The sequence below is a fragment of the Sylvia atricapilla genome, chromosome 9, assembly GCF_009819655.1.
Source record: "Sylvia atricapilla isolate bSylAtr1 chromosome 9, bSylAtr1.pri, whole genome shotgun sequence".
Classification (NCBI taxonomy): Eukaryota; Metazoa; Chordata; class Aves; order Passeriformes; family Sylviidae; genus Sylvia; species Sylvia atricapilla.
Window position 1 is genome coordinate 10,834,349 of NC_089148.1, and position 26,373 is coordinate 10,860,721.

General features: G+C 44.7%; 1 protein-coding gene across 1 annotated transcript in view; it reads left to right on the plus strand.

The window, feature by feature from the left end:
- The first annotated feature begins 2,579 nt into the window (after positions 1-2,579).
- The window catches only part of DNM3 (dynamin 3), a 53,443-nt gene continuing 29,649 nt past the window's right edge, over positions 2,580-26,373 (plus strand). The window contains exons 1-3 of the mRNA XM_066325533.1: positions 2,580-2,631; positions 6,373-6,715; positions 22,892-22,965. Of these exons, the coding sequence (XP_066181630.1) occupies positions 2,580-2,631; positions 6,373-6,715; positions 22,892-22,965 (469 nt within the window). The remainder of the gene's footprint in view (positions 2,632-6,372; positions 6,716-22,891; positions 22,966-26,373) is intronic.

The window sequence follows — 26,373 nt, forward strand, 5'->3', positions numbered from 1 at the left end:
CCTGGCAGCAGGCAGCTGCCTCTTGAACCCCACAGCCCACTCACCCTCCTCAAACTGCATCCCACAATGTTTCCCCTCTCCTGAATCTCTCCAGCCACCACCACTAAACTGAAACTCCTGAGCTCTGCCCTGGGGCCAGCAGGGACTCAGCCCTGGGCTCAGGCTCCTGGCCACACCAACGCACTCACCCAGCTGGTGCAGGTCAGCCTTTCTGAGGATGAAAGGGCAGCCAGAAAATACCCATTGGGATGTTCCCACAGCACCCCAATCCTGGCTGACAGCTCATTCAAGAGCTGACCTGTGTGTCCTGGTTGGTTACACAACAGCTGACCTGCAGGTTCTCATTCATTCATCAGAAGCTATTTTTGGGGGGCTTGTCTTTCTCCCCAGCAACAGCTGGTGCCCAGATGAGCCTGAGACACGGTACTAAAGTGAGCAGCTTGCAGACAGCAAGGTGACAAACTGGTGCTTTGCCAGTGATCCTGCACCCTCACTCCATGCTCCCCTCTGCCACGGGCAGCCTGAGAGAGGATGTCTGACAGCTGCTTCCCAAAGCACACCCTTCCCAGCCACCTTTCCACAGCCCAGGGAGGTAACAACGCACCAGAAGTAGCTCCAGGAAGGGTCTGTGTCTCAGTATCCCTGCTGGGGCCATCTTCCAGCTCTGCAGCTCACACACCCTGTCCCAGCAGGGTTTGGGCTGCCCCACATTGGCCTCTCCTTGCTTGGAAGGAGCCAGCTCTGCTCCATCTGTGGGAAAACCTCTGCCACTACAAAGTGAGAGGGTGTGTGAGCCTGAGAGTTTGCAGTTGGCCAGCTCCATGGGGCCATGGAAAGGATACCCCAAAGGCTCTCACCCTCTGAAGCAGTGGGGACCATGTGGCCACTGCACCAATGCAAGAGATGGGGCTGTTGGTGCCCAGGATGCACGATGGCAGCTGTGCTGCCAGCAAGCACCTCCTTCTGATCAGCAACTGGGGATGTATTTTCATTTTAATTTGCCAGCAGGTTCTACTTTGGGAACTGCTCTGTTCAGATCCCTTCTCTGATGCTTCCTCCTTTGTTCCCCTTCACACAGAGGGCCAGATGGGTGCCCTACTTTCTCCCTGGGCTAACCTGTATCTACAGAGAGGGAGCAGATGCTTTTTTTAATAAGTGCTTTTGATGGTTCCCAGGCCCAAGAGAGCAGGGCTGGCCTGCTCCCTGTCTCAGTTAAAGGCTGGCACCCTGGTAGGTGCCCTCTGTGTCACTCACCACCCAGTCGCTCCTCCAGTGTGTTCTCCTCCTCCTGTGGTGAGTTCAGGGCACACGGGGGAGAAACATAACTGAAGCTGAAGTGTGCCTGCTCCCATGCAGCTTCTAAAGCTCCTCTGTGATGAGCAGTGTTTTGAAAGATCTATTATCCACCTAGCTTAGTGATGGCAAATTTCTCAACTAGATCAGCAGTGCTGCATTTACTCTATTTTTAACTTAGTTTGCAGTTCTCAACATAATTTTAACGGCATAGGTTTGTGTGTGTGGGCCCTTTATTTTACTGAAACCATCTCCTTTCTTCCCCAGGAGCTCATACAAAGGCTGCCTTCATCCCTCCCTTGTCCAGTCCTGCCTTTCTGTTATGCTTCCAAAATGCTGCATAACGCCACATCCTGGTGGAAAAACAAAAGCCATCTATTACAAACAATGTAAGGATGAAATCTCATTTCATTGCAGCTGTTCTTGCAGCTACTGATAGCCTGAACTCTTTGGTCTGGAAATTAATTTCAGCGGGAAAACTGGCAAATTCATGAATGCTACAAATCCTCCTCTGCAGGTAAAAGACTCCAAGGCTGGAGTAATTGACACGTAGTAAATATTCCTCTGCTGGCAGCCAAAACATGCAGCTAATGTATATGTTTGGCAATGTGATTCTGTCGAGTGTTTTGGCAATGTACTCATGTTTACATCCCTTACTCCTCACTTCCTTCCCTTGCAGCGTAGGCATGCTGTCAGTGGTGGGATAGAAACAAGCTCTGCCGTCACTTAGCAACCTCCACTGGCTCGGAGATGTTGACTTTTTCTTTTCTGGCTTTCCCAGCAAAAAAAGAGCCGGGTGTGTAACTCATCCCATGGCTCAGGTGTGAGGCTGCAGCCAGCTGGAGATGCTTTGGACTAGTCCAGTCCCTTCTCAGAGCATCACATCCATCTCCTGCTGCCACTCCAGTGAACAGAGACACTGGGACTCAGTGGGTCAGCCCTGAGTTTCCTGAACTTGGGTGGAAGGCTGCAGAGAGGTTTTTTGGCCCAGGGTGGCTGTGGGCAGGCAGCTGGTAAGACCATGACACTTTGAGGCAGGCACTGATGGGGTGCCACAAGTACACCCCATATGGTGTCACAGCCCAGGTCCCTGTTCTGCCGAAGAGAAGAGGATGACACTCCAGTTCCCTCTTGGGAACAGGGTGGAGGTGGATAAGGGACATACTGTCGTCAGCTCAAAGTACAGCAAGCAGCTGGGAGAGATTTTGCAGCACTAAAAGCTGCAGGGACTGAGCCCTGGGCTGGGCAGGGCCTTGGCCCCACTGCCTGTGGGGATGCTGCACGGGATGGTCCAGCACAACAAGGGCTGCAACCGCCACTCCCAGAGGCTGGAAGCACGTGGGAAGTGTTTTGTCCATGAAATTTTCCCTTGGGGAGCACTTGGCTTGTCTGGCTTTGTGGCCAAGGAAGCAGGCATGCTGCCAGGCTGCAGGGAGGGAGTACAGCTCTTTCCTGGGGTGCTGAGGGCTGCAGAGAAACATCTCTGCAGGCTGCAATGCAGCACAGTGCCCTTTATCTACCCTGCAACTGGATGCACCTGACTAAAGAATGCAGCTGGAGGTCACAGGGCAGGAGAGAGGAGAGATGGGACAGGGATTGGGTTGTCCTGCCATCCGTGAGTCAGCAGTGCCCCGGGCTGTGGGGGGAAGGCAGAAAGCACATCCTCTTTACAGGGAGAAATGCTGCAGCCACTACTCTAATCACAGCTCTGCAGTCACTCCGGCTTTCTTTCACGGGCTTGAATTCCATCTTTTGCAGCTCCAGGGGCTGGGCTCTTGTCCTGGCAGATGCACAGGCATAATGCTGACTGGCACCTTCCTGCAGCTCCACTGCAGAGCCAAGTGCTGCCGAGAGCCTGGGAGCTCCCCCTTGCACTGGCGCCCTGCCCACACCTCCTCCTGCTCTGTGCCCATCAACTGCCTGAAAAGCTCTGCAAAAACTCCGCGTTTGTGTCCGAAGCAAGAAGGAGGTGAGGAAGGTCCCCGGGGAGACGAGCGAGTGTGAAGGAACCTGCCTGTCCTTAGGGGAGAGGATGCAGCCCGAGCTGTGCTCTGCTCCCCCCGGGCAGGGCAGCGTGACTGGCTCTTCACTGCAGGCATCTGCGAGTCCCCACTCGGCTGGTTTATATGGAACTCATTTCTCGTGAAGGGAATTGTACTGGTGTTTATGAAGCAGCCTGGGGACCTGGTCCAAATGTCCTCAGTTTTAACGTCACGCTGCCTGCTTAGGGAGAAGCATGTGTGCGTGAGTTTGTGGGTTCAGCTGCACCCTGAAGCCAGGCTATTTTTGCCATATTTTCTGAAAGTCGTGGCAGGACAAGCTTGCTGTCTGTAGCCTTGATCTGAAATGCACTGGAGGCTGTGACTGGGGGCCCCAGGCAGGCTGTGCTGGAACTGGTGACATGTGACATCAGACCACGCTGTTGGAGTCAGGATGTCACCTTGGGGAGCAGGGCACCCACCCTTCCTGCCATGCCAGGAAAGGTTTTCTCTCCTTGCTGAGCCTAGCACGCAGCAAAAGGAAATGATAAATATTGTGGGGCACAACTGAGCCCACCAGCGTAAAACCAGATTGTGTTTAGCTGGTTAACCAGTGAGCAGCACAGCTCTGTGCTCCTGGGGATTGCACCTACTGCTCCCCCAGAGAACAATTTCTTGTGTGGCCCCATGACACTGATTTGCATCTTGTATTTCAGAGTATTTTACAAGAGGCTTTGCAATGGTCTCTGCTAGCAGCACCCGTTTCCTTTAATTTAGCCACTCTGAATCTTGGCAAATTCAGAAAGCGAGGCTGGGCTCTGCATGGGGGTTTGGAACAAGCTGGCCAGAGAAGTCAGTCAGGAAAAGCAGAGACCTAAAGATATGCTCAGGTGCCTCTCTCCTCTCCTTCCCTGCTTTCTTGGAATTGTTGGAAAAAGGAGGAAAACCTCTCATGGTAACACAAGTGTCCATAACTGCTTGTGCTTTTTCCAGAAGCTGGGGAATCTATACTTGCCTGCTTGTGGTGTTTTTTTTTTTGTTGTTTTTTTTTGTTTGTTTGTTTTTTTTTTTTTTTTTTTGGGGGGAAGAGTGGATTTTTGAAAGTGATAGAATGTGGGCACTTAGTGGCTTTAACTCTGCTTCAGCAGACAACAGAGTTTGGTTTGGAAACTTCCCAGATTTGGGGGAATAACTCAAACTTTTCCTAATCTTAGTTGTTTTCCTAGTTTATTTTATTTTATTCATGGAAGCAGACAAAGCTGTAATTTAAAGACCTCACAGAAAGGACACTTCCCCAGCTTATCAGCTTGAAGGTGTGCACGGTGCTGCTCCCCAGGCATCACGCCTTTCTCCATCTTCATTTGTCTCCTGTGGAGATGCAATCCTATGGCCAGGCTGCTCTTCTAGGGATCTTAATTACTTCACGGGGGCAGCACAAAGTGCTCTGACACTCATAATGTTCTTCCCAACTTCCAGCCTCCATAGAAACCCATGAACTGGAGGAAGGCCAGACATCTACTCCAGTGCCTCCTGGCATAGCTTGCTCGCCCAGGAGTGGGGAAAGAAATAATCATGCTGCTAATTGGCATAATTATGTCAATAACTCCCAGGCTCCCAACTAGACAGAAATGATGGCAAGGCTTTTCCCAGAGGCTGTGATCTAACTGCAGCGGGGAGGAGAAGCCGTCTCCGCCTTATGCCGATTAAAAACTGTTACTTGTTTCGAGAGTTATAGGTCGGTCTGTTGTAATTTTTTACACTTATTGAGAGCTCTGGCCAAGAAGTTTTGATAATCCTCCAGATCGTTAGTCTCCATCAGTCTGTGGGATGTTCACAGTTCCCTTTTGTTTTGCTCTTCACGCTGAGCGAGGCCAGTGTCTGCTTTAATAGAGAGGATAACTTTTATCGCTGCGTGACTCCAAAGCCTGCGTTTCAGATATTTTCATGATGTGACTGCTGCCAGTAATCGCAGATAAATCTCATCTCTGTTGTGTGCCTGAGCTTTTAGCTCAGCCTCAGCGTGCATTTTTTATCGATGGCTTGGAGCTTGATGTCGCTTCCCAGCCTGCTCCCAAGCCATCCACCTGCTGCCAGCCCTGCCTCAGAATGTGCCTGACCCTGGCAGCACCCCTGCCTGTGGCTGAGCATTGCCACAGCCCTTCCCAGCAGCAGGATGGGGCTGCTGGCTGGGGCTGGGGCTCCAGGGGAGAGGGGCAGTATTGTGGTCTCATGGTCAGCGCACAGACCGGGGTGAACCATGCTCCTCATGTCCAAGTGTGCCAGCACTGAGGCGACCTTGTCCTCAAGCAGGAACAGAATTACAGAATGGGTCAGGTTGCCAGAGAGCGCAGTGGGACATCGGGTCCAATCTCCCAGTTCAAGCAGCGTCATCCCGGAGCACAGGCACGGGATTGTGTCCACTTGGTTCTGGGATATCTCCAGGGAGAGAGATTCCACAGCCTCTCTGGGCAATCTGTGAAAAAACAATCCCTAACAAGCAAGCTCTAAGTGACCTCCAGGTGGTAGAAAGACAAATTACTTGACCGTAGGATTGCCTTGTTATGGTTTAGGGCTCGACATGGTTCAGTTATCTCATACCTAGAGGGAGGTTACCAAAGGGAAGGGAGAAGAGTGTGTACCACACTTAGCTGACATAAAGAGTGCAGAATTTAGGGGATACAAGGATAGTTGGCAGAACACTCAAGATAAAGGAAAAACTAGTAAAGACAATCGAGCAACTGTGCTGAAATCAGCCGTGGCTGGGTAAGAGGTAATTCTGGCAGGTGCAAATTGTGACCACTGACTCACAGATCACCAACCCAAAAACCCCACTACCTCAAGAGAAAGACTGAGCATGCAGACTAATCAGCACTGGAAGCAAGAGGATCATTAACCAACAGAAGACAGAACACTAATTAATAAACGAACTAGATAACTTATAGCCAGTACACATCAACGCCTCGGTTTGTTAAAATCCACAAAAAGGGAAAACTTTCGACAGCAGTCGTGCTGGCTTAGTGGATTTGCCACCCAGCCATCTTTCTGTACAGAATTATAAATAAATCGAACCTCTTGACTCTCAGCGTGGATGGGCCTTTAGCACAGGGCGGGGAAGAAGGAATTTTGGGACAGTGGCGGGACGATCGGGGGACGCGCACCGGGACCCCCACGGGAGGGGGCGTGGCCACCCCACGAGGCCCCGCCTCCATACCCGCGGAGGGAGGGGCGCATGCGCAGTGCGCCGGCCGTTACCTGTCAGCGGCGGCGGGCGGAGGAGGAGGAGGCGGCGGCGGCGGGATGGAGGGGCTCATCCCGCTCGTTAACCGGCTGCAGGATGCCTTCGCGGCGCTGGGCCAGAACTGCCTGCTCGACCTGCCGCAGATCGCGGTGGTGGGCGGGCAGAGCGCCGGCAAGAGCTCGGTGCTGGAGAACTGCGTCTCCAGGTGAGGGGCGGCGGGCACGGCACCCCCGCGCCCCCCTCCGCCCCCCCCACGGCCCGCAGCGCGCGCTGTTCCCAACGGCCGCGGCGCGCGCCCCCCCTCAGAGCGCGAAGGCGGGGGACGGTGTGGGGCGGGGATGCGCCAGGAGGGGTTTGTGGGGGACAGTTCGCGGCTCTCGGCCCGCCGCGGGTGCTCGGTGCCCGCCGAGGATGCTCGCTGTCCCTGTCCCCGCGGTGCCTCGGGGGTGGCGAGGCGGGCCCTGGCCCGGCAGCGCCCGTGATGCGATGTGCGCGGTGCGGGGAAGCCGCCGCGGCTCCGGTGCGCCCGCGTTCGTGCGCCCGCTTCGTGTGTGCGTGTGGGTGTGAGTGACCGCTGCCCGAGAGGAACGAGGTGTTTAAAGCCCCAAATCCTAATTTCGGTGGGGCGCTGGCTCTGGGCGGCTCATTCCTCCCATCCCATGGCATATAAATTCGCACCGTTCCAACGCGCCTGTGGGTGTTCGAATCACGGAGTCATTAAGGTTGGAAAAGACCTCCCAAGATCGTCAAGTCCGACGTGCGCATCGTTTCTAACAAATCACTGACAGGAAAAGGGGAAGCCTGACGATTCAGGCGGTGCTTTTTGACGGCCAGGCAGTGCCTCTGGAGACGTCCCGAGGTAAACATGGGCTTCACGTGCTCTTTGATGAAGTTCCTGCTGCGTTTGCCTCAAATAGCTGCGGACACCCGGAGGGAGGTGGTGCTCCCGCAGCGGAGCTGCGATCTACTCCTGGTTAGAGGGTCGAAATACTGTTGCGTGTCGGTGATTGAGGGACTTGGATGTGCGGAGATCTTCACCGAAGGTAATATTAAATGCTGTGACACTCCACAGCCTGGCCGTATGTCAGGCTGCAAGAGTTCTTGATACCCGGTATAAAGATACTGTATAGTGGTTCTTCATCTCTCCTTTAGAACTGACTGTGTTAAATGTCAGTTCTTCCTCTTCTTTCTCCTTCAATACTCTAGTTAGCTCCTGGTGTTGACAGTATTGCCAAGTCTCTCGAGTTTGGAAAACGAAAGTGAGATCCTCAGAAACACGATTTGCCATCAAATTATTACTGTTTCCTTTAAACAAGTCCTTAAAAAGGACCTTCTGACTTTTTGAGTTGTGTGTCCACAAAGCTGTGCAAAGCACGTGTGCTGAGGGGGGAAAAGCACCTTCATTTTTCTTGTCGGTGAGGATATTTTGGTCCCTGGGGTCGGGGCTGAGTGAGGTGGGCTGATGTCGGTCTCTGGATCCAGCTGTGCTGATGGAGGATCATACTGCTCCCAGATGCTTCTCCCTGCTCAGCTGCCAGAGGCATCTGCTCCATCTGATCCGCAGGCGGAGCTGTTCTTCTGAGCCGCCTGGATGTGCCTGGCCGGAGCAAAAGGTGAAAAGGAGCAGTTTGTGCTGCTCTGGCCTGTTTGGCCAGGAGGCTGGAACCAGCTGCACGAGTGGAGATGTGGGCACTTCTAGGAGGATTTATGAAGGAGAGCCAGGGGCAGTAACTTTTTTCAATCGTGTGGTTATTGACTCTGCAGACGCTTCAAGACAGTCTCTTCAGAGAAGAGATTACAGGCTACTGTGAAACACCTGAATGTCTCTGTCACATGGAATTTGGAATTTGGATTCTTTCAGTCTGGTTTCAACGTTCCACACAGTTTTATGCAGTAATTTCTTGAGATTTAGCAGGAACTTATCTGTAGTACCTCCCTACTTGCAACCTTGGAGCCTGTTGCAAAAATGATGTTAAACTGCATTGCTTCAAACCTGTTCCATGAGACTCGAGCATGGATGTTTTGCTTTTCCTGCAGATTGAGTGTGTGTGGTCAGCAGATGTGCCCTCACTAAGCTATGAGAACTTGGTTGTGAACCCTCAGAACCAGATTAATAAATATCCATGAGCTCAGAAGAGGATTTTGCTTGTTAGATCAGCAGACAAATGGCCTGTGTCTCTTTTTAGTAAGCCATAGGATATTCCTGTTTTTATGGGACAATGCAGCTGCTCTCTGCATACAAGTTTGTTTCATCCACATCTGTCTTAATATGGCTTGTAGAGGTGGCAAGTCTCCCTGTAGAGCCGTTCTGCACTCATTTCTCTTTGTTACTGGTATATTGCATGACCTCTGGCAACCACAGAGCCAACTTTAACTAATAGTAATGCAGCTTTGAAATGGATATCGAAATAAAACTGTCCTTTCATTGCTATGAAGTTTGAGCATTAATTCTCATGGCTATGGTTTAGTTTTTTTGGTTTGGGTTGTTTTGTGGTTGTGGACTTTTTCTGTTCTGTTGGTTTCAGTTTGGTTTTTTTAACCATGTGAATCACTCTCATGAGTAGATTTTGAGCCCTTAGCCATCAGAGAGACATTGAAGATCTCTTTTCTTCAGGAATAGCTGTAATTGGTATGAGGAAGGCATTATATCCTCCATGTGAAAGGCAGGGTCTTACTACAAACACACTGCTGGTTGTTAACCTGTATTTGTCAGTGAAGCTGTGGTGAGGTTGGTGGGTTTAACTCTAGGGTCAGGTTGATATTCCCTGTTGTCTGTAGCCACTATAGCACTGGGGGTGTTTCAGTCTTCCACAGGATCTTTTGTTGTGCAAAGACTACTGTTTTTGCACTTGGACAGTAGAAACTATTTTCTGACTTGCAGGTGGTATGGAGAGTTAGAGCCCTTTGTGTGTCCTAGGACGGGTGTTGGGCCTTGTTTATGCACTGCTGTAATTTTTCCTAAGTGTTGTGAGGAACCTGGGGCTGGCACAGTCGTGGGGGCTGGCAGATGGGAGCAGAGCCAGGTCCTGCTGAATGACACGGATCCATCACTGCCTCCAGGCCTGCTTAGGTGCACACAGGATCCCAGGTGACTACCAGCAGGCAGGGAGTACCTTGCGATTAGTTCACATGTGTTTTGCATTGATGGTGGTGCTGATTGAGGATAGATTCTGCATGTTTGCCTGCTGCAGGAATTGTGTGATGCCCAAAACTACTTGTCTGCTTGATGAAGCAGTGTCAAATCTCCCAATGTATCCATTGTTGTTGCTATTTGGATTAGCATCCCCTGAGGAATTTGGAGTTTCCTCTTCATGTACTGCTCCTCTGTGTGTAAGGAGACAGTTTCTTTTGGTAGTCAAGGACTGTGTGTGAAGGTTTTTCTCTCAGGATTCTGGTTATATTTAGATGGAAACAGAGATTCCGGGGAGCACCTGAGGACAGCAGTCATTGCCATTTACAGATTAGAGCTTCATGTGCTCATAACTGGAGCTCATGGTGTGTGTTTGAGGAAATGAAGTTGTCTGTAAAGCAAATGTTCTTCCTACCTCCTTCTGCTTCCCTCTGTAAGAGGAGTAAATGTGCCCAGAAAATGTTGAGCCAGTGTTTCAGGCAAAGGATCTAATGCAGCCTTCTGGTAGAGGGTGGTTGGAGAGCGACTCAAAAGCACAAAGGGAAGTCAAACAACAAATGCCAGCAGATTGCCAGTGGGAGAAGGCACTTGGTGCCTTCTTATTCCTGTGCTCCTGAGCAGTTCAGGGCCAGGAGTTTATACGCTGTTTGTGCTTTTCAAACTCGCTTTTGATAGTAATAAGGTTACTTAAAAGAAAACTAATGGCAGGAAGCAATCCTTGTAAACTGTATCTGGAGAGAAAGCACTTTCTGTTATTTAATCTATATCCAAATAGGTTTTTCAGATAACTGAAGGCACAGACAGAAAGCTACCTCGTCAGGGCCTCCTACTTCAGAAATCAGAACCTTGTTTTACTCTTAAAAATAACAAGAAATTAATAATTAGGTTTCCAACTTGAAAGCTCTTCACTTCCCTTCCTGCTCAATATAATACAAACTGCATGTGGCCAAATAATTGTTTTATAAGAGATGTGAACTCTTGATTGTAAAGCCTGTCAGTCATAATCAAACAGGCACTTTCATTTTAAGAGCCCGAGGTCTGATTGTGTAATTCAGTTTTGCAGCTTTTTGATCTGAGATGCTTTTGATAATCTTAGGGCCACTGCATGTAAGTAGAGCTATTTATTATGACATATGTAGTGATTATTTCTTTTTGAAATTACTATTCCTTGTGTGCTCAGCTCATTCTGTTCTGCTTGAGATGGTGGTTGTGAAAAAACTGCGTTGAGTCATTCGGAGGAGAGAAGGGACTTTAACTCTGGCTGCTGGAGCAGAAAATTTCTCTGAAGAATGTAGACATGTATTTAGATTGATGCTTCCTGGGGGAGTTGTATTAAGATTGGTGCAGGTATTTTATTCTTTTAGTTACTAGGCATTGACAGAAAAACCTTTTTTACAGAAAATCAGGCATGAAAAAGCAAAGCAGTCAAACTGAATACAGACTGAGATACAAACTGAGACGTGGTGCTGTGTACTCTTTTTTAATCTTAAAGATCTTCTGGAAATGGGAGTTAGCCACTCCTTTTCCTGACTAATTAAGCCGTAGTACAGCTTGGAGTACAGTATTGAGTATATTAGCCTAGTTATCAAAACACTCTGGTGCAAAGAAAGCAAGAATTTTCTGGATACTTCATTAATTAGAAACAGCAGCAAATGAGACAGTGGCTCATTTGGATTTCTTCCCTGAACTTAGTTTTTGCATTTATACATTGAAGAACTAACAGGCTGTTTAGATGGGATACATATGGCCTGTTTTTGTCCTTAAATATAATTCCATTGTGGAGTTTAAGTTCTTTTTTTTTTTTTTTTCTTCAAGTCTTGAGAATTGATATATACAAAGTAAAGGAAATGTGTATTTAAAAACAGACATGCAAACAAATATGCTGTTTTTTCACCACCACCCCACATGTAAAGTTATTTTTTTCCTCTAAAACTACTTTGAGGATTTGTCTTTTGTTTTTGGCATTTAAATTTGGCATTTAAATTTGGCCAATTAAGAAATTTTTGGCATTTAAATTTGGCCATCCTCTGTCATGAGGCAGGCATAGTGTGGGGAGCTCTGATCTTTATTCTGGTGTGTAAGCTCAGCCTGTCAGGCAGGTTGGAGATACTAAATCAATAAGTAACACTCCACTTTTGCAAAGTATACCTGTGAGAATACATGGTCTTACTATAACTTCAGCATGCTGTGTACGATCAAGGTATTATAGCATTTAGTGAATACAAGTGTAGTATTTGAAGTCTGTGCTCTAGACTTCAGAAAAACTTCAAAACCCTGCAAGAAGCAGTGTTCAAAAAACTCCCAGTCTGGTCTCGAGTGCCTTGTAAGAAATCAGTGCTACAGACTCAGTGGCAGTTGTTAGTGGGAGTTCAATCCATCAAGGCACTGCAGGTGGCTGCACTCCTCTGATTGTTTTAAAGGAGAGCAGTCATCTCAGGAGATATTTGTGCCTTGGGTTGTTTTGTTTTTTTTTCACACCATAAGAATCTACTCAACTTTATCCAGACTTTCCTGGTTTTTAATACAGAGGCACTTCTGGAAGTTCAGCAGATTGTCTGATTCTCTAGACTCTTGTATAGTATTATAAATCTGTTACTCACTGCCTTCAGGAAGAGCCCACACTTGGGATTTTGTAGTGTTGAGATCAACAAATAACCAACACCTTTGTTTACTTGCTTTTTCTTAATGGGCATTGCTCCTGATGTTTCAAGCTTATATCACTTTCCTGAGTAGATGAAATAGCAAACAAGGATTTCCAGCTTAGATAAATAGGTGTTAGGAATGGGATTGTTTGGGCATTCAGTAAACATTGGGAGTGATGCTGCCATGGATTGCAGCAGGGACATGGAAGTGTGGACACTGCTCTCTGCCACTCCTTACTGTGTGACCTCAAGCTGCTTTTTAAGTAATACCTGCATGGGTTTCCACACATGCCCTAACTGGATGTAGAATATAGATTTTTATTCCTTTGTTTTTAACTTGCTTCTATCTGTAAAGGAAGATGGTAGTTTATCATGTTAAAATCAGTGTGGGATAACTGTGATTATTGTCTAAAACTTGCTGTTAAGCATTTCTCTTGTTTAAGTGATGGCTGATTTAGATTTCTGTGTGGAACCAAAACTGAGCCTTGGATTCTGCTTTGAACAGCTGAGATGTAGCAGTGTTTCCTCATCCCAGAAAGGCACCAGCAATAGCTTAGTCATTGAGAGAGAGATCATGTTTGTGGTTTGCCTTCCCTCAGTTGATCACTGAGCAAATTGATGATGCTTCTCTGATTATTTATGGGTTTCTGAAACAGTGCCTAGATTGCAGGCATGAGGAGGAGAGACTTTTTTGCTTTTTCTGGTTTGGTTTTCTTATTGTTTTGGGGTTTTTTTAATGTAATAAGGTCTTCCAGTAAGTAGAAGTCCATGAGTTCCCCATGTTTGCTGTGCTCATGTGTAACTGGCCACTGGGAATGGCTTTAATGCTGTGTACCGGTAGTTTCAATATGCTGAGAAACGAGCATTATTTAACTGTGACCTTGCATCCTTTTCTTCAGCAAGTGGTATGGAGATGAACAAGGCAGCATTATTGACCTAGAGAGGAGCAAAGTCTCGTTTAACTGGGTGCTGGGCTTTGATGTGCTGCCAAGCACTGTTGTCTGTGATAGCCTCTGGGATGTAAAGGAGACTGTAGCTGGAGATAAGAGAGGTTTTCAACCCAAGTGTCTGCTGATAATGTCAGCTTTTATAATTTGTGTGTGGAAGCTACACTTTTAATTCAGCATCTAGCATGGTACTTCTGCATCCTAGCTCCTGTGCAAAATCACCAGGATTTCACTGTTCAGGTGTGCAGGAGGTTCACTCTGTGCTGATATGGATTTCAGCCCTCATAGGTGAATGAGATCATCAAAGCCAGAGTAACCTTAGGCACTTGGTCCCTTGTTTACTCTGTGCCCTGCAGATGCCTAAAACCATGCACATCCATTCAGTGATGCTCGGCTCTAGAGGGTGCCTGAAGCTGCCTGTGTGTCACTCACCTGCAGGGAACAGACAGGGCTCTGCATGGCAGGGGTGAGAACCACCCAGAGACATCTCTGCTCTCTGCTGCATGTTGGGGGAAATGGGCTCTCTTCCAGCCCAGCTCATCAGCCAAGCTGGAAACTGCTGAAGAAATTTTGGCATAATCCAGCAGAGGCAGTGTTGTGCCCTTGTGTGCTCACCTGTTTATTTGTTAGGTGCTCAACAAACGTTGACAGAAGATCCTCAATGTCTCTCAGATCTGGGAAAGAGGCTGAGAAGCTCAGGAGTCTGGACCGAGACCTGCAGCCTAATGACTTTGTTAGTGTTCTGGGAAGTTGCAGCACAAGACTCTTTTGGTCAGACTTCTAATAGAGATTTTTCTCGTGCTAATAATTCAGTTTGTGGTGAGCAGAGAGATGGAAGATGATGGCTGATATGAAATTTTACTGTTGAGCTAAACAGACTTTACTTTGTCCTGGACAATATATTAATTTGCACATACCACAGGCTCAGAGATGGGTAAATGGGCAGGTAGAAAATAATAAAATGGCTAGAGAAGAGAAGCTGTTTGAGGAACTTGGACCACTTGTTTTGGAAACAATCTCCTTTCCCCCTTCCTTCTCTAGTTGTCTTCCTGTCAATAAATTCATACTTGTTATACTGCAGTTCCCACTGTGTATATATTCCAGAGGGAGTACAGGAATTGACTCCAGTTACATTCCAGCTCTGCAAAATTATCTGAAATGGTTTGTATTGTACCAAAAGAGGTAATTGTACAGTTTGAGACTTTGTCTACTATAAAAGAGAAATGTATTTTCATGATGCTTCTGAAAGGTTCTTGGATTTTACTAGCATGTGTCACAGCTGGTTGTATACTGTGCTACTGGTTAAAAAGTCTGTATTGATGAATCCCAGTTCAGGACAGTGAGATTTGGGAGGAAGAGCAGCAAATTGTTTTTTCTGGGTTTTTGGTAACAGCACTGGAATTCACAATATCTAAAAGATTTGTCCTGACAGAGCATCAAGAGGTGAATTATTTGCTAAATGCAAGTATTTCTGTAGTAGGTAGCTTCTTGTAGCTGATAGGTCTGGTTTGTTGTGACATGTTGTTTTCTTTCTGATCCTTGCAGTCAGATTTTTTTTTTCTCTGATTATATTATGGAGGAAAACTTCTTACTGAAGTCTTTCTAAAGAAACATTGTTAATTGCATTTGGCAGCTAGAAGTGATCGGAAAACCCAAACAGCCAAGGTCTATTTAGAGCACTGACAACAATTTAAAGTGAGTGAAGAATTTTTGTTGTTTGTTTCTTGTGTTGAGATACAGAATCTTGCTGCTTTAGTATTCATCCTGAGAATGGATGGGCTTTTATGCACCAGCATCCTATGCAAATGAGTCCTTTCTTAAAAGCAAACATATCTGATTAGGGAGAATGAGTTGTCCTGCAAAGTCCCCTTTATTCTTTTTGACATGAAATTCTGAGAATTGTTGGGCTTTCTTTGTGTTTTGTGCTTCCTTTCTCCCCCTTCCACCAGCCCTTGGGATTGATGGAGAGCACCGTTGGGCAGGAAATAGCAGAAGCTTTTGTAAAATCTTAAAAGGGAAGGAGGAAAAAGGGCATTTTCAGCAGTGCACCGGGGATGATGCAGCAGAGTGCTGGCTGCCTGCCAGGGAGGACAGATGCATCGTGCATACCGTGCCCTGCTGCACATTGGCAGCTTCCCTCTCTGTTCATCCAGCCAGCCCAGCACAGCACAGGCACTGCAAACAGAGCACTCTTCATCTCACACTCCTGGGCTTTTGCCTGGCAGCTTTTCATGCCCGTGTATGGCAAGTTTGTAAGCATTACTGAGATTTTAAAACTTTCTATCATGTAAAAGACATTTCCTTGAATCCCAGGAAGTGCATTTTCTTCCCCTGAGTCAGTAAACAGTCTCACCTTTCTCTGTGTGGAAATGTGATGTGAGGTGTACTGTCACTGCTGTCAGAATACAGCATTAGATTGGTCTAAGAAGGTCTGTGCCTTCCTAGACTTGAGTTCAGATGTCCCCTACTTTGGAGAACCTGGTGATTACAGTTTTGTTTAATGGAAGACTTTACCATTTGAACCAGAGTAATTTTTGGCACTAATTTGCCCATAGCCTTGTGATGTCTAATGGGGGAGATTTAATAACTTCTGGCAGCTTGTTGGGCAGAAATGCTGCTGCTACTTACAGAAAGCATATTCCAGATCCAAGAGAAGTATAATGACAGGAATTTCTGGCCTGCTGTCCCTCCAAGTCTTCTGCATGAACAAGAAATCTCAAGCTTTGCTTTCTCACCTGAGTGGTGCCTGTGCACAGGCATTGAACATACTTGTTATGGAGGTGCCCAGATTGTGGCACTGGAATCTCTTGCTAGCTTACTTGAAGTTTTTCAAGGGCTTTTCAAAAAATAGCTTTTTTGTCACATTTAGAATCAACACTCTCATATTCCCATGGCTGGGTCTTATTGGGTAGACTTTTTTTTTAACATTGCCCTCTGGGTTTTTTTATAGTTGGTCTCAATTCCATAAAAGAGTGGAGAGAAAAGAGACCCAAAGAGACACTTTAGGCTGCTAACTGTAGTGTTGTGTAAGATTTTCAATACTTTTTTTTAATTTTTCTTAATTCAACCTGTGTTCTTACTTGGAAGTGATGGATAGGATAATTGGAGTGTCCCTGCTTTGCTGTTGAGGTCCAGTAGTTCAGCAGTGGTGGTGAAGGACGTTGATGGGCTGGAAAACGGCTTCTCAAGAAAACCAAGTTTATGTACCCTGCTTGAGAGGAAGAGGAGCTGACAGCCCTGAGGTGTCTGGATACTCCGTTTTTGGCTCCTAAAGCCCTGCACACACTGCAGGGGCAAATGTGTAGTTACTGTGCTTGATTGAGCAGGTTAATTAAAAGGATCCATCAGTAGGATGAAAGAATGGTTGCTGCAAACTGAGACCAAACATGAACTAAGCACCAGCCATCTATGCTGTGTGGTTTCCAAAAAAGCACTGTAAAGATCAGTATGGAGCTTCAGGAGCTGATACATCTCAGATAACTAAAAATCCAGAACCTCTAAAATGCATTTAGCATGCCTGGTAGGTCTAATTAAGATAGGTATCATTGGTCTTCAATAAAGCAGATTAATTGTCTTGTACATCTTCCTGTAAGTCTCATTATGTTGATTGAACAGAGCTGTGGGAGACCCTTGATAGACAGACACTGTGCCAAACAAGAAACCATTTACTCTGGTGTAACTAATGAAAGAAGTGAGGGATCAAGTGGTGACTGACAATAAGAACTGGTCTCTGTACTTGCAGCTGATGGGGAACAACATATATGGCCGAATGTGAGTGTCACTGTAGAAACGCTGCTGTGTTATTGAATTTAAAAAGGCACGTGGTTGAGATCATCAAAGCACAACTGAGGCTGTGCCTTGAGGCTTTTGAGACGTCTTGAAAACGTGTCCTGGGGTTATGTCTTTGTACTGTCACTTGAAGGGTAGAGAATATGTGCTTCCAAAGCCACTAAGAGTAAATACAGTGGTGTCTTGTGTCAGTGATGACAAATCTCATGGACTTAATTCCTAAGAAGGCCTCCTTGTAAATGCAAAGTACATTTCCCATCTCTTGGACATACTTTGCTTTGTAATGAATCAAAAGTGATTGAAGGATCTGCTGCTGGATCCTCTGTGGGGTTGGTGAGCACAGGAGCAGGTGAGATAGAATGGGCACATCTGCAAAATAGGTCTGCAGGTGTGTATTTTTAGCATTAAGAGTTCTCCAGTTACAAATTAACTAGGTGGGGTTTATGGGTTTTTAAAACCTGATGGAAGAAGTTAGAAATGTTTCATGCCCCCCATCCTTCGGCTTACACTGGACCATGCTTTTTCCTGCTTCTGGAGCTTTTTAGCATTTGTTTTGAGGCTAACTATGAGAAATGGAAGAAAAATGGAAACTTTTTGAGTGTTTTTGTGTGTTTTCCACAGAACTTGGAGATGCTGTATGGACATGTGTCAGTGTTCCTGTGAAACTGTGTGGTCTTTTGCACAAGGCATGGTCATTCAGCTGCTAATATGGGCTACAAGTGCTCCTGGTGTGCCAGGCTGGAGTGGTATAAAACAATAAACACTGCTGGGAAAAGGCCCAGGAAAACTTTTGACTTTGAGCATAATTGCTTCCTATTGCAGTTAAAGCTGTGTTGCATTCCTTCGCAAAACTTGGGAAGAAAAGTCTGTAGGGAGTGCTACCAACGCACTGTTGTGTTTATTAGCTGCTGATGGGTCGTGGCCTTTCTGCATTTGAGGATGGTTTAGGGTCTTGGGATGGACTTTATGTTAGTGATGGAGCTTCTGTGACTTTGCTGATGTTGTCTGGCACAGTGAAATAGATGGGTCATTTCTGCTTCTCTGTAAGGGAACTCTGGCTCTTGTCCTGAGCCTGGCATCTTTCTACCCTTTGTGAAAAACGTGGAGGCTTTTTCTTTGGAGGCAATTCGGATTTTTTTAACAATTCATCACTATAAATTTGAATTGTTCGTAGCTCTTTAATTAATGGAGTTACTGTGTAATCATTGACATTTTCCTGGGTTATTTGATTTCCTGGATTCCCCCTATGTTTTGTATGAATTAATTATATTGGTATTGATGTAAATTAGTTGCTGTTTATCCTGTGTGATACTGACCGTATAACTGATCAAAGCAGAAGACATTTCTCAGCCCTATACTGTCAAAGAAAAACAAATATAAGTTGCTCTTTTGAAACTACAAAAAAGTCTTAAACATTGATGCATCATCGCTTTTCACACAAACCAGGGGTTCTTCTGTTATGTTTTGTCTTTTTTTTTTAGCATAATAAATACTGTTAGTGTGCTAGAGCTCTCCTAAATGGGAAACTCTCCCTGAAAACCCCCCTGAAACATGTTATGTTTATGTTTTATTTGTTTGTTGTGTTCTTTGTTAGCTGCAGTCCTGCATTATAATGAGACCATCTCGCTGAGGAGCTCCTGCCTAGTTTGCTTTTCAGCATTTCCCTACAGTCTTGCCCCTCCTGAATTTTCCATCTCTTCCACGAAACTCTTCAATTAATGTGTTGTCTGATTACTTTTTCAGCTGAAAGCCTAAACTGGCTTGTTATTGTAAACTAATGAAGTGTTGGTATGGTCATTGATAACTTGTTTCACCATGCTGAGACTGGCTTTTAGCAAATCAAATTCAAGCTGTTCTCTCTTCCTTTATGCATTAAGCAAGCAGTAGATACCAAACTTAGCAGATACACTTGTCCAGATCTCTGATGCTGGAAATGAACTGTACTAGAGAAGACAACACAGCTTTTGTTATGCAGTATGACATGAGTAATTTTATAGGGTAAAACTTCTTAGCCCTGAAAATATTTTTCTCTAGCAAGTATTTAATGATATTTTAACAGCTGAGTGCATTCTAAGACTGACAAGTTTCTGAAGGGACTGGCAGACCTGGCTCTTTGCCTCTTATTTGCATTTGATAAATTCAGCACTGGCCAGGCCTTGCTGATGGACTGTCCTGTCACTGCTGCTGCTGCTGAGCCGGTACAGCTGCTGTCAGCACAGTGCTTTGAACTGAAAATGCTCCCAGAGTGAAGATGGAAAATACCTGGAATCTTAATGCAGGATGAATGTCTCTTAAAGCAGCAAAGCTTACATTCCCAGCTTTATTCTTGCACAATTTGTTTCTTCTTTCCTGCTCCTCCTCATTGTTAAATGGTCCTGCAGTTGTGCACACAGGTGCTCCCAGGCTCACTGCCCCCACTGCAGAAAACAGCCTTTTCTCCTCCTTGTTGGTGCCTTTGAGCACAAATTCTCAGGCGTGAGTATTTTCCTAGATGGAGTTCTTTGCAACTGCTTCAACTCTGATGTGATTTTTTTTCTCCCAGTTCTCACTAAACAAATGTGTACGTGCTAAGCAAAAGGTGTGGATAGCAGGTGTCTCAAGTCTGTCCTTATAAGAATGTAAGCGTGTGCCATCAGGACATGGAGAGACATTGTCCTTTTGGTCAGAAGGAAACTTTGAGACTTGGCTCTGTTCATTCCTATTGTATTTCTTGCTGCTGTTACTTGTATAAGTTGTGAACCATTTCTAATACAGAGCTGTTTCATTCAGCACCACTAAGAAACCCTTTAGAGAATGCTTTCTGTTCCAAGGGGAGGGGAAGAGGAACTGCATCCTGTCCTGTGCATGTCAGAGTAGGCATTTCTGCAGAAGCAGCTGAACAGCATTTAATCTGATTCCCTGCAGTGTGGTAACAGGTTGCTTTTCCTAAAGATGTGTTAGCTGTGTTTCAGATTTGACTTACATTTCTCTGTGTGTTAAAAAAATTGCCTTTTTTTAAAAAAGTAGAGTTTATGTATTTATTTGTAACGTGTGATTTGAGATGTACAGAGAATGCACACAGGTGCTGTTTCTCTGTGGCTGAAGCTGAAATTTCAAATGTTAAAAAAAACCAACTTATCCCTGTGGGCAGATTGACGTCAGCGTCTCTTTCATAGAGGTAAAACACCCATTCAGTGGTTAAATAGTGGTAGAGAATTTTCTCCTGAAGTCTCCCTGTGAACCCCATTACCCTCATTCTTTGACTTTTTCCCTCTTCAAACTGTGCATTTGTAGCAGAAGTTTTATGTCCTGCTGCTGCGCTGTTTAGTTGGTTGTGTGATGAACACAGCTCTCCTTCTCACCACACAGGAGCCTCTCTCTGCTGATGTTTGCTTGAACAGAAAATAGTTCAGCCCGTTAGACAGGGTTAAAGAATTCCTTCTCTTTTGGGCATATTAAGAGGATGTTCTGAAGGAAAATTGGTGTCTTACCTTTCTTTGTAATTTTGCTGTTGAGGAAAGGTCAGCATTGTGTACACGGGGAGCTGCATCAATGCAGTGTTCTTTATCGCTGAATGTGCTAACTCTGAAGCAGAAAATCAATATATCTTTTCAGTCTGACTCCCCAAAGGATTTTCTTGTCTCCTGTGGTGCTGTAGAGGACACTAGTTTGGGTGACCACTTTGTCCTGAGGGGCAATTAATTTTAGCTTCTTGATGGGAAAAAAAATTTAATATCTTAAAAACAAATATTAAGTGCTCGAAAACCAGTGTATGAAACTGTAATCTTAGTCGGCATTTGCTACCTCCTGGGCTGCTGTCATTTCAGTGCATACAGAAGTATGACCATGTTCCCATTGCTGTTTTCTCTGTTTCCCCATGAGGAAGTATCAGTAGATGTTCATTGAGGGGCCGCTTTCTCTCCATTAGTAGATAGTGAAATTATGATAGAGGCCTATCGGAAGGCCTTTGGCATCTCTTTAGGCTAATTGCTATATCCTGTTGCTGTCTCAAGTGTTAGAAAGCATCACAGCAGATTAAATCAGTACACCTGATGTTTTTGCAGTATCGTTGCTTTAGAGATTACTTGAATTCCTAATTAATGGTACTTTCGCCTGCAGGTCTGTATTTGAGTAGGGAAGTTAATGAGTGAGTTTGTGTTTGAACAGCCTCCCCTTTCACGGTTCGATTTGGTTTGCTGAGTAATCACATTGTAAGCACACATTAAAAGGTTCTGAGAAAAGGAAACACAATTTAGCTAGAAATTAACACTGTTTCATTCAAAATCTTGGGGAGTTCTAAAGTGATGCGGGGCAGGGCTGACAGATGCTCTTGTTCCTCAAAGCCTTAGAATTGCTTGCATATGTTGTTTTTTTTTTTTTTAATATATAGATGTTAGGTTGGGAAGGAAACCTTCAGTACTCACATCACAGATACAGTTGCTGTGTTTATTCTCTGCTAAAGCTTTGTCACCTCGTGGGTGCTTGTGGAAAGAGGTTCACTGTTGCATTCCTGAACCTGGCTTGTCCTGGGACTGCTCAGACCTAATATCCTCTGATTTGTGTATTATTGCAAATAATATCCTGGATTTTTGTGTGGCTTATTTTTCATAGATGTACCCTCAAGGCCTGTTTTAAACCATGTGGGTTTGTGTTTTAAAGGAGCTGCCAAAGTCAGGCTTCCTCTCTGTAGTGCAAGGTCGGTATGAAGAGCCTCAGTGGTTATAGGCAAGAGGTGATTTCCCAGGTGGCTGGAGCAGAGCTGTCGTAGCAGTTCTGTCCGAAGGGCCCCTGGGCTGTGCTTTGTTCCTTTGACTCTTGTCCTCCTCCCCGTCGCTCCGAAAGACACTCCTGCCTCGCCTTTGTACGGCACTTAGGTGTGTAACAACAGTCACCCACAGCAGCTCTGCCCTTGCACTGAAAATTCCTGCCCTAATCCTTTGCTGCATTGCTTTTCACCTGAGCCAGAGAGGTGAGTTAGCAGTGCTGCTAAGGCAGGCAGGAAAGTGATTCAATGTCCCTTGTAAGGCTGGAAAAACGAGGGAAATTTGATGAGCTTACACTGATTGAGCAATCCTGTTTATCCCTGAATTTTATTCCTCCGAAGACACTAATTTGAAGGAAACACTCTACAAAGCCTCTCACTGAACCTCATCTCATAGTTTTAAAATGTTTAATAGACCTGGCAATTGGGGAAGGCACTGAGAAAAATGTGTTACTTTGCTTTGGGTTTCTTTCTTTTTATTTGCATGAAGAGTCTCCCTGTCTTCAGAAACATGGAAAGGATCATGGGGATGCATAATGATATGGTAGAGCTGGTGTCTTTGTTTCCTTACTTGCTTTCTGGTCCAAGGACACTCTCTCCCTCTGTCCCACAGGACTTCTGGTGTTCTGCATTCACTAAAAAACTTCTGGGCAGATGTGTTGGTGGAAAAGTTATTTGGGGATTTGAACTGGCAGAAGTTGAAGAACTGAAAGAGTAGTGCAGAGTGCTGCCAGTTTGGTTTGTCCAGAGCTTTAGTGTGGTACGTGAGTGTGTGTATTCCTTTGTCCAGATCCTCTTCAGATTAAGTGTGCAGTGATGACAGAATCATTTGAGTAAATCTGGGCATAGCTTCAGGAGCTCTTACTGTGCAAAGTGAGTTGTATGTGATGGTCTTGAAGAAGCTTGGCAATGCCCTGAGACAGTAATTTAGTTTTAATACACACTTGTCTAATATGTAATGACCTACTACTGTCTTGAACCAAAGTTAACAGCCCTACTTTACAGGACTATTTGATATAAAACTATCGACACCAACTTTTCATTTTCATACAGAAGATGTTCCAAATGAGTACAATATCTTATATAACTGCACATTACTTCTGCTAGTAACTTCTTTTTTTAATGTTTCTAGGGATTTTCTTCCACGAGGTTCTGGAATTGTGACAAGACGGCCACTGGTCCTGCAACTCATCACTGCCAAAACAGGTAATCTCTTGCTCTTTTTGTGTCAATGCCTGGACAAAGTGCTGATGGACTTCAGCAGGAGAAAAAACTTCCCTAAGAAGACATGAGCAATGTGAAGGAAGATGCCACCAGACTTTGTGGAACAAAGGGCTGCTGCTTCAAAATTGTGTGCTTAGGACCAACTCATCACATTTCCTGTTGTGGAAAAACGGTAACATTTAAATCCTAGAGCACATGGTGAATTGAATCCACATCATTGCATGCAGTATGCTTTGGAAATTCGCTTTGATTTATTCAGTTCTTGATGAGCTTTGCAATTGTATTAGTTAACACGCCAAAAGTACTGCACTTCTATCTTTAACTTTTGCTCCAGTTCACCCAGATTTGATTCCACACAGGCTGTTTTCAGAACTTGTCTTTTTCGCTTGGGCTCACTGCACTAAGTAGAGCAGAAGGTGGATTGGGGAAAAACAAGGGTTCTGTGTGTTTGTCTGGTCAAAAATGTAAGTGGTTTTGGGTGTATCACTAAGCTATGGGACATGCTGAGGTAGTTAATGAGAATTCACCACTCCGTACTCTTCCATGGGGCACTTGGGCTGCTGTGGTGTAGCTCAGTTCCCTGGCATATCTAAAAGCAGCTATGATTCACCATCATTCCAGTTTTTGGTGTTGCTACTTCTAAACCAGTGTAAGCAAGAAAAACCACTGGTGTGCTATTTACTTCTGCTCAAAACAGTAAAAAAAGAAACAAGATAACTTCCAAACCAGCACTCAAACCCAAAAAGTGGTCTTGGAATTATGGACCATGATAAAACTGTGGAAAAAACAAAATTATAGCTGCTTGCAAACCTTAAGTCTGTCCCTGTGTGTGAGGTGTAATTAAGTTTTTGTGTGTATTTCTTTCCTGAAGGTCTTTGTATTGTTCAGCAGGAAGGTAGACTGCAGTCTGCCTGGGCTTCAGGTCTTTTTCTGAATTATTGCTTTTAAAACACAGTCATACTTTCATTGCCTCTATGAAATTTTCCATGTTGTTTACACTGTGGAAGAGAAAGAAAAAACAGCAGAATTTGGTATTTATGTATGCTCAGCTTAGGAAACTTTAGGGTAGTGTTATATGCTTATAAGTGCTTCATATATGGTAAATATTAATATTTGTTTCAGTTGGAGAAATGAACACTTGCCATTTCTGCAGATGTGGCTTTTGGCCTCTGACAGATGATGCAGAAATGCATGAATCAGGTTTGGCTGTGGAGAGTCTTCATCTGACTTTTCCAGCACCCTGCAAGAGCAGAAGAAAGAAAAGCTTTGAGCTTTGTGTTGGCAATCCTTTCAAAAAGACTGAACTGAGGGGACCCGTCAGTTAGTGAGCATTTACACTCTGACCTCGAGTGGTTAAATCCTTATTCACTGACACCCATCCTAACCTCAGCCTGGCTGCTCTGTGTTGACCTCTTTTGTAAAATCACCATTGGCCCTTGGTTTAGGGTTTTTCTCTATCTGCTTTTCCTCACTACTATGTTCCCAAAGTATTACTGGCTTTAGGTAGGCCTCTGGGTTTCATACCGGTTCCTTCTCTGCTGAAAATTAGTTCTTCATTATAGCTTAAATAACACAACAAAAACCTTAAAAAAAAATTCAGGAGGGCTGAGTTGCAGCCTAATTTTGTGTTTTTTGAATGTCAAGGTGTATTTCTCCTTTTGGGAAGTGCTGTGTAGTTCTTGGGATTAAATGCCAAGACCTTTAAAATGCAAACTTTAATTATTTCGTTACTTTCTTTAAACTTTGTTCCTCTGTTGTTGTTGTTTTTGATGGTGAAATTCCAAGTAACTTTATCTTTTAAGTCACCTTTATCTTTGTGAAATAATTTTAAGAAAAGAAAATAAAGTAAACTGCTTAGAGAAGCACAGCATTATTTTACAGGAAGCAGATGCTTGGCTGATTTCTGTGAAGCCCATAATTATCTAAAATGTTACAGAATAATTAGAGGGCTGTATCAGTTTCTTGTTGCTGTAGTAAACAAAACTAATTTTTAATCCTAGGATTTTTCTTGACTCTTAAAAGTAACTGTTCTTATCTTGGAATATTCCTTGGGGGAGAAGGGGGTGTTTTCTATACAGGCATGCATAGATGACTACAAGATACTTCAGCAGCATTTTGAAGTGGCTGAGAATAGTTTTGGAATGTGAATTTGATTGACAGAGGAGGTTAAATCTTCGTTTGAGTCCTTGCACTAAGAGGTGAAAATGAGCAGAAGGAGGCATTTGTGCACATCAGAGTAAGAGAAGGCTTTGCCCATCCATTATTAGGGTCAGACATGGCATGAAAGGATGCAGCAGGAATTGGTTGTGAGTGGTTACCAGGGATCCTCCAGGATCTGAGAGATCTGACACATCTGGGTGAAGAGCCATTACCCCTCTAGGGGTAACAATAAACAATTCAATGGTAAGAAAAGCATCTCATGAGAGGTGTGAAGTGGTTTGGGGTTGTTTTGGTGGTTTGGTTGGGTATTGGGGTTTTTTTTGTTTGTTTGTTTCTTTAATTTTGTTTACCTATTTTAAAAGTTCTGTGTAGTTTGTACAAAGCTATTTCTCAGTGACCTCTTTGCCTCCTTTAGTCACTGACATATTTTGGTGGTACCAGAACAATTCCTAAATGGTATTTGCTTATGGTATAAAATAATTTGCTTAGGTATAAAACCTAATGGCTTTATGGTATTTGCACTCCACATTGATGCAAATACATACTCTGCTGAAATATTGAAGGCAAATACTAAGTTTTTCATTAAATATTGAAGGTAACAAGTCAGTCTTTAATAGTTTTAGTATTTTTCTCTGAACTTGATAATGTGAGAAATTGTGCGTCTTCAAGATGCACAGCTGACCTGGGATGAGAATTTTGAGTGTGCTTGTGAGCTGGTGGGTTTTTCTTGCTTTGAGTTGGTGTTCCTTAATGTTTACAGTGAAACTTACTGCTTCAACATTCAACATTCTAAGTTTTCGTTTCACAATACTGAGTGTAGTTCTTAGCTTGGTGGTTTTTTTATCTAATACAACATTAAGGTTAAATAGGGTTTTTTTGCAGTTAATAGGTATTTTAAGTGCTGCTGCTGAGTAAGCTTTAGAAGGTAATGACTTGAAATTTCTGAGCTCTTGAGAGATGGGTTGGTGTCTTTGTTGGTATTTTGTTTGTTCATTTTGTTGTGGGTTTTGTTTGTGGGGTTTTTTTTTTCTGCTGCCACCCATTCTGTGTAACCTTAGGCAATCTGTTCTTCTTCCTGTGCTTTCTTCTGCCTTTGCAGGCGAGATAATTACTAGATCCTCCGAGGTTAGGTAGTACATTGTTTTTGAACAGCACTGGAAATAAGAAATGTGTGAAGCCTTTTTGCAGTAGGTCTTCTCTTGGTTAAAAATACATTGCCTGCTATGTAAA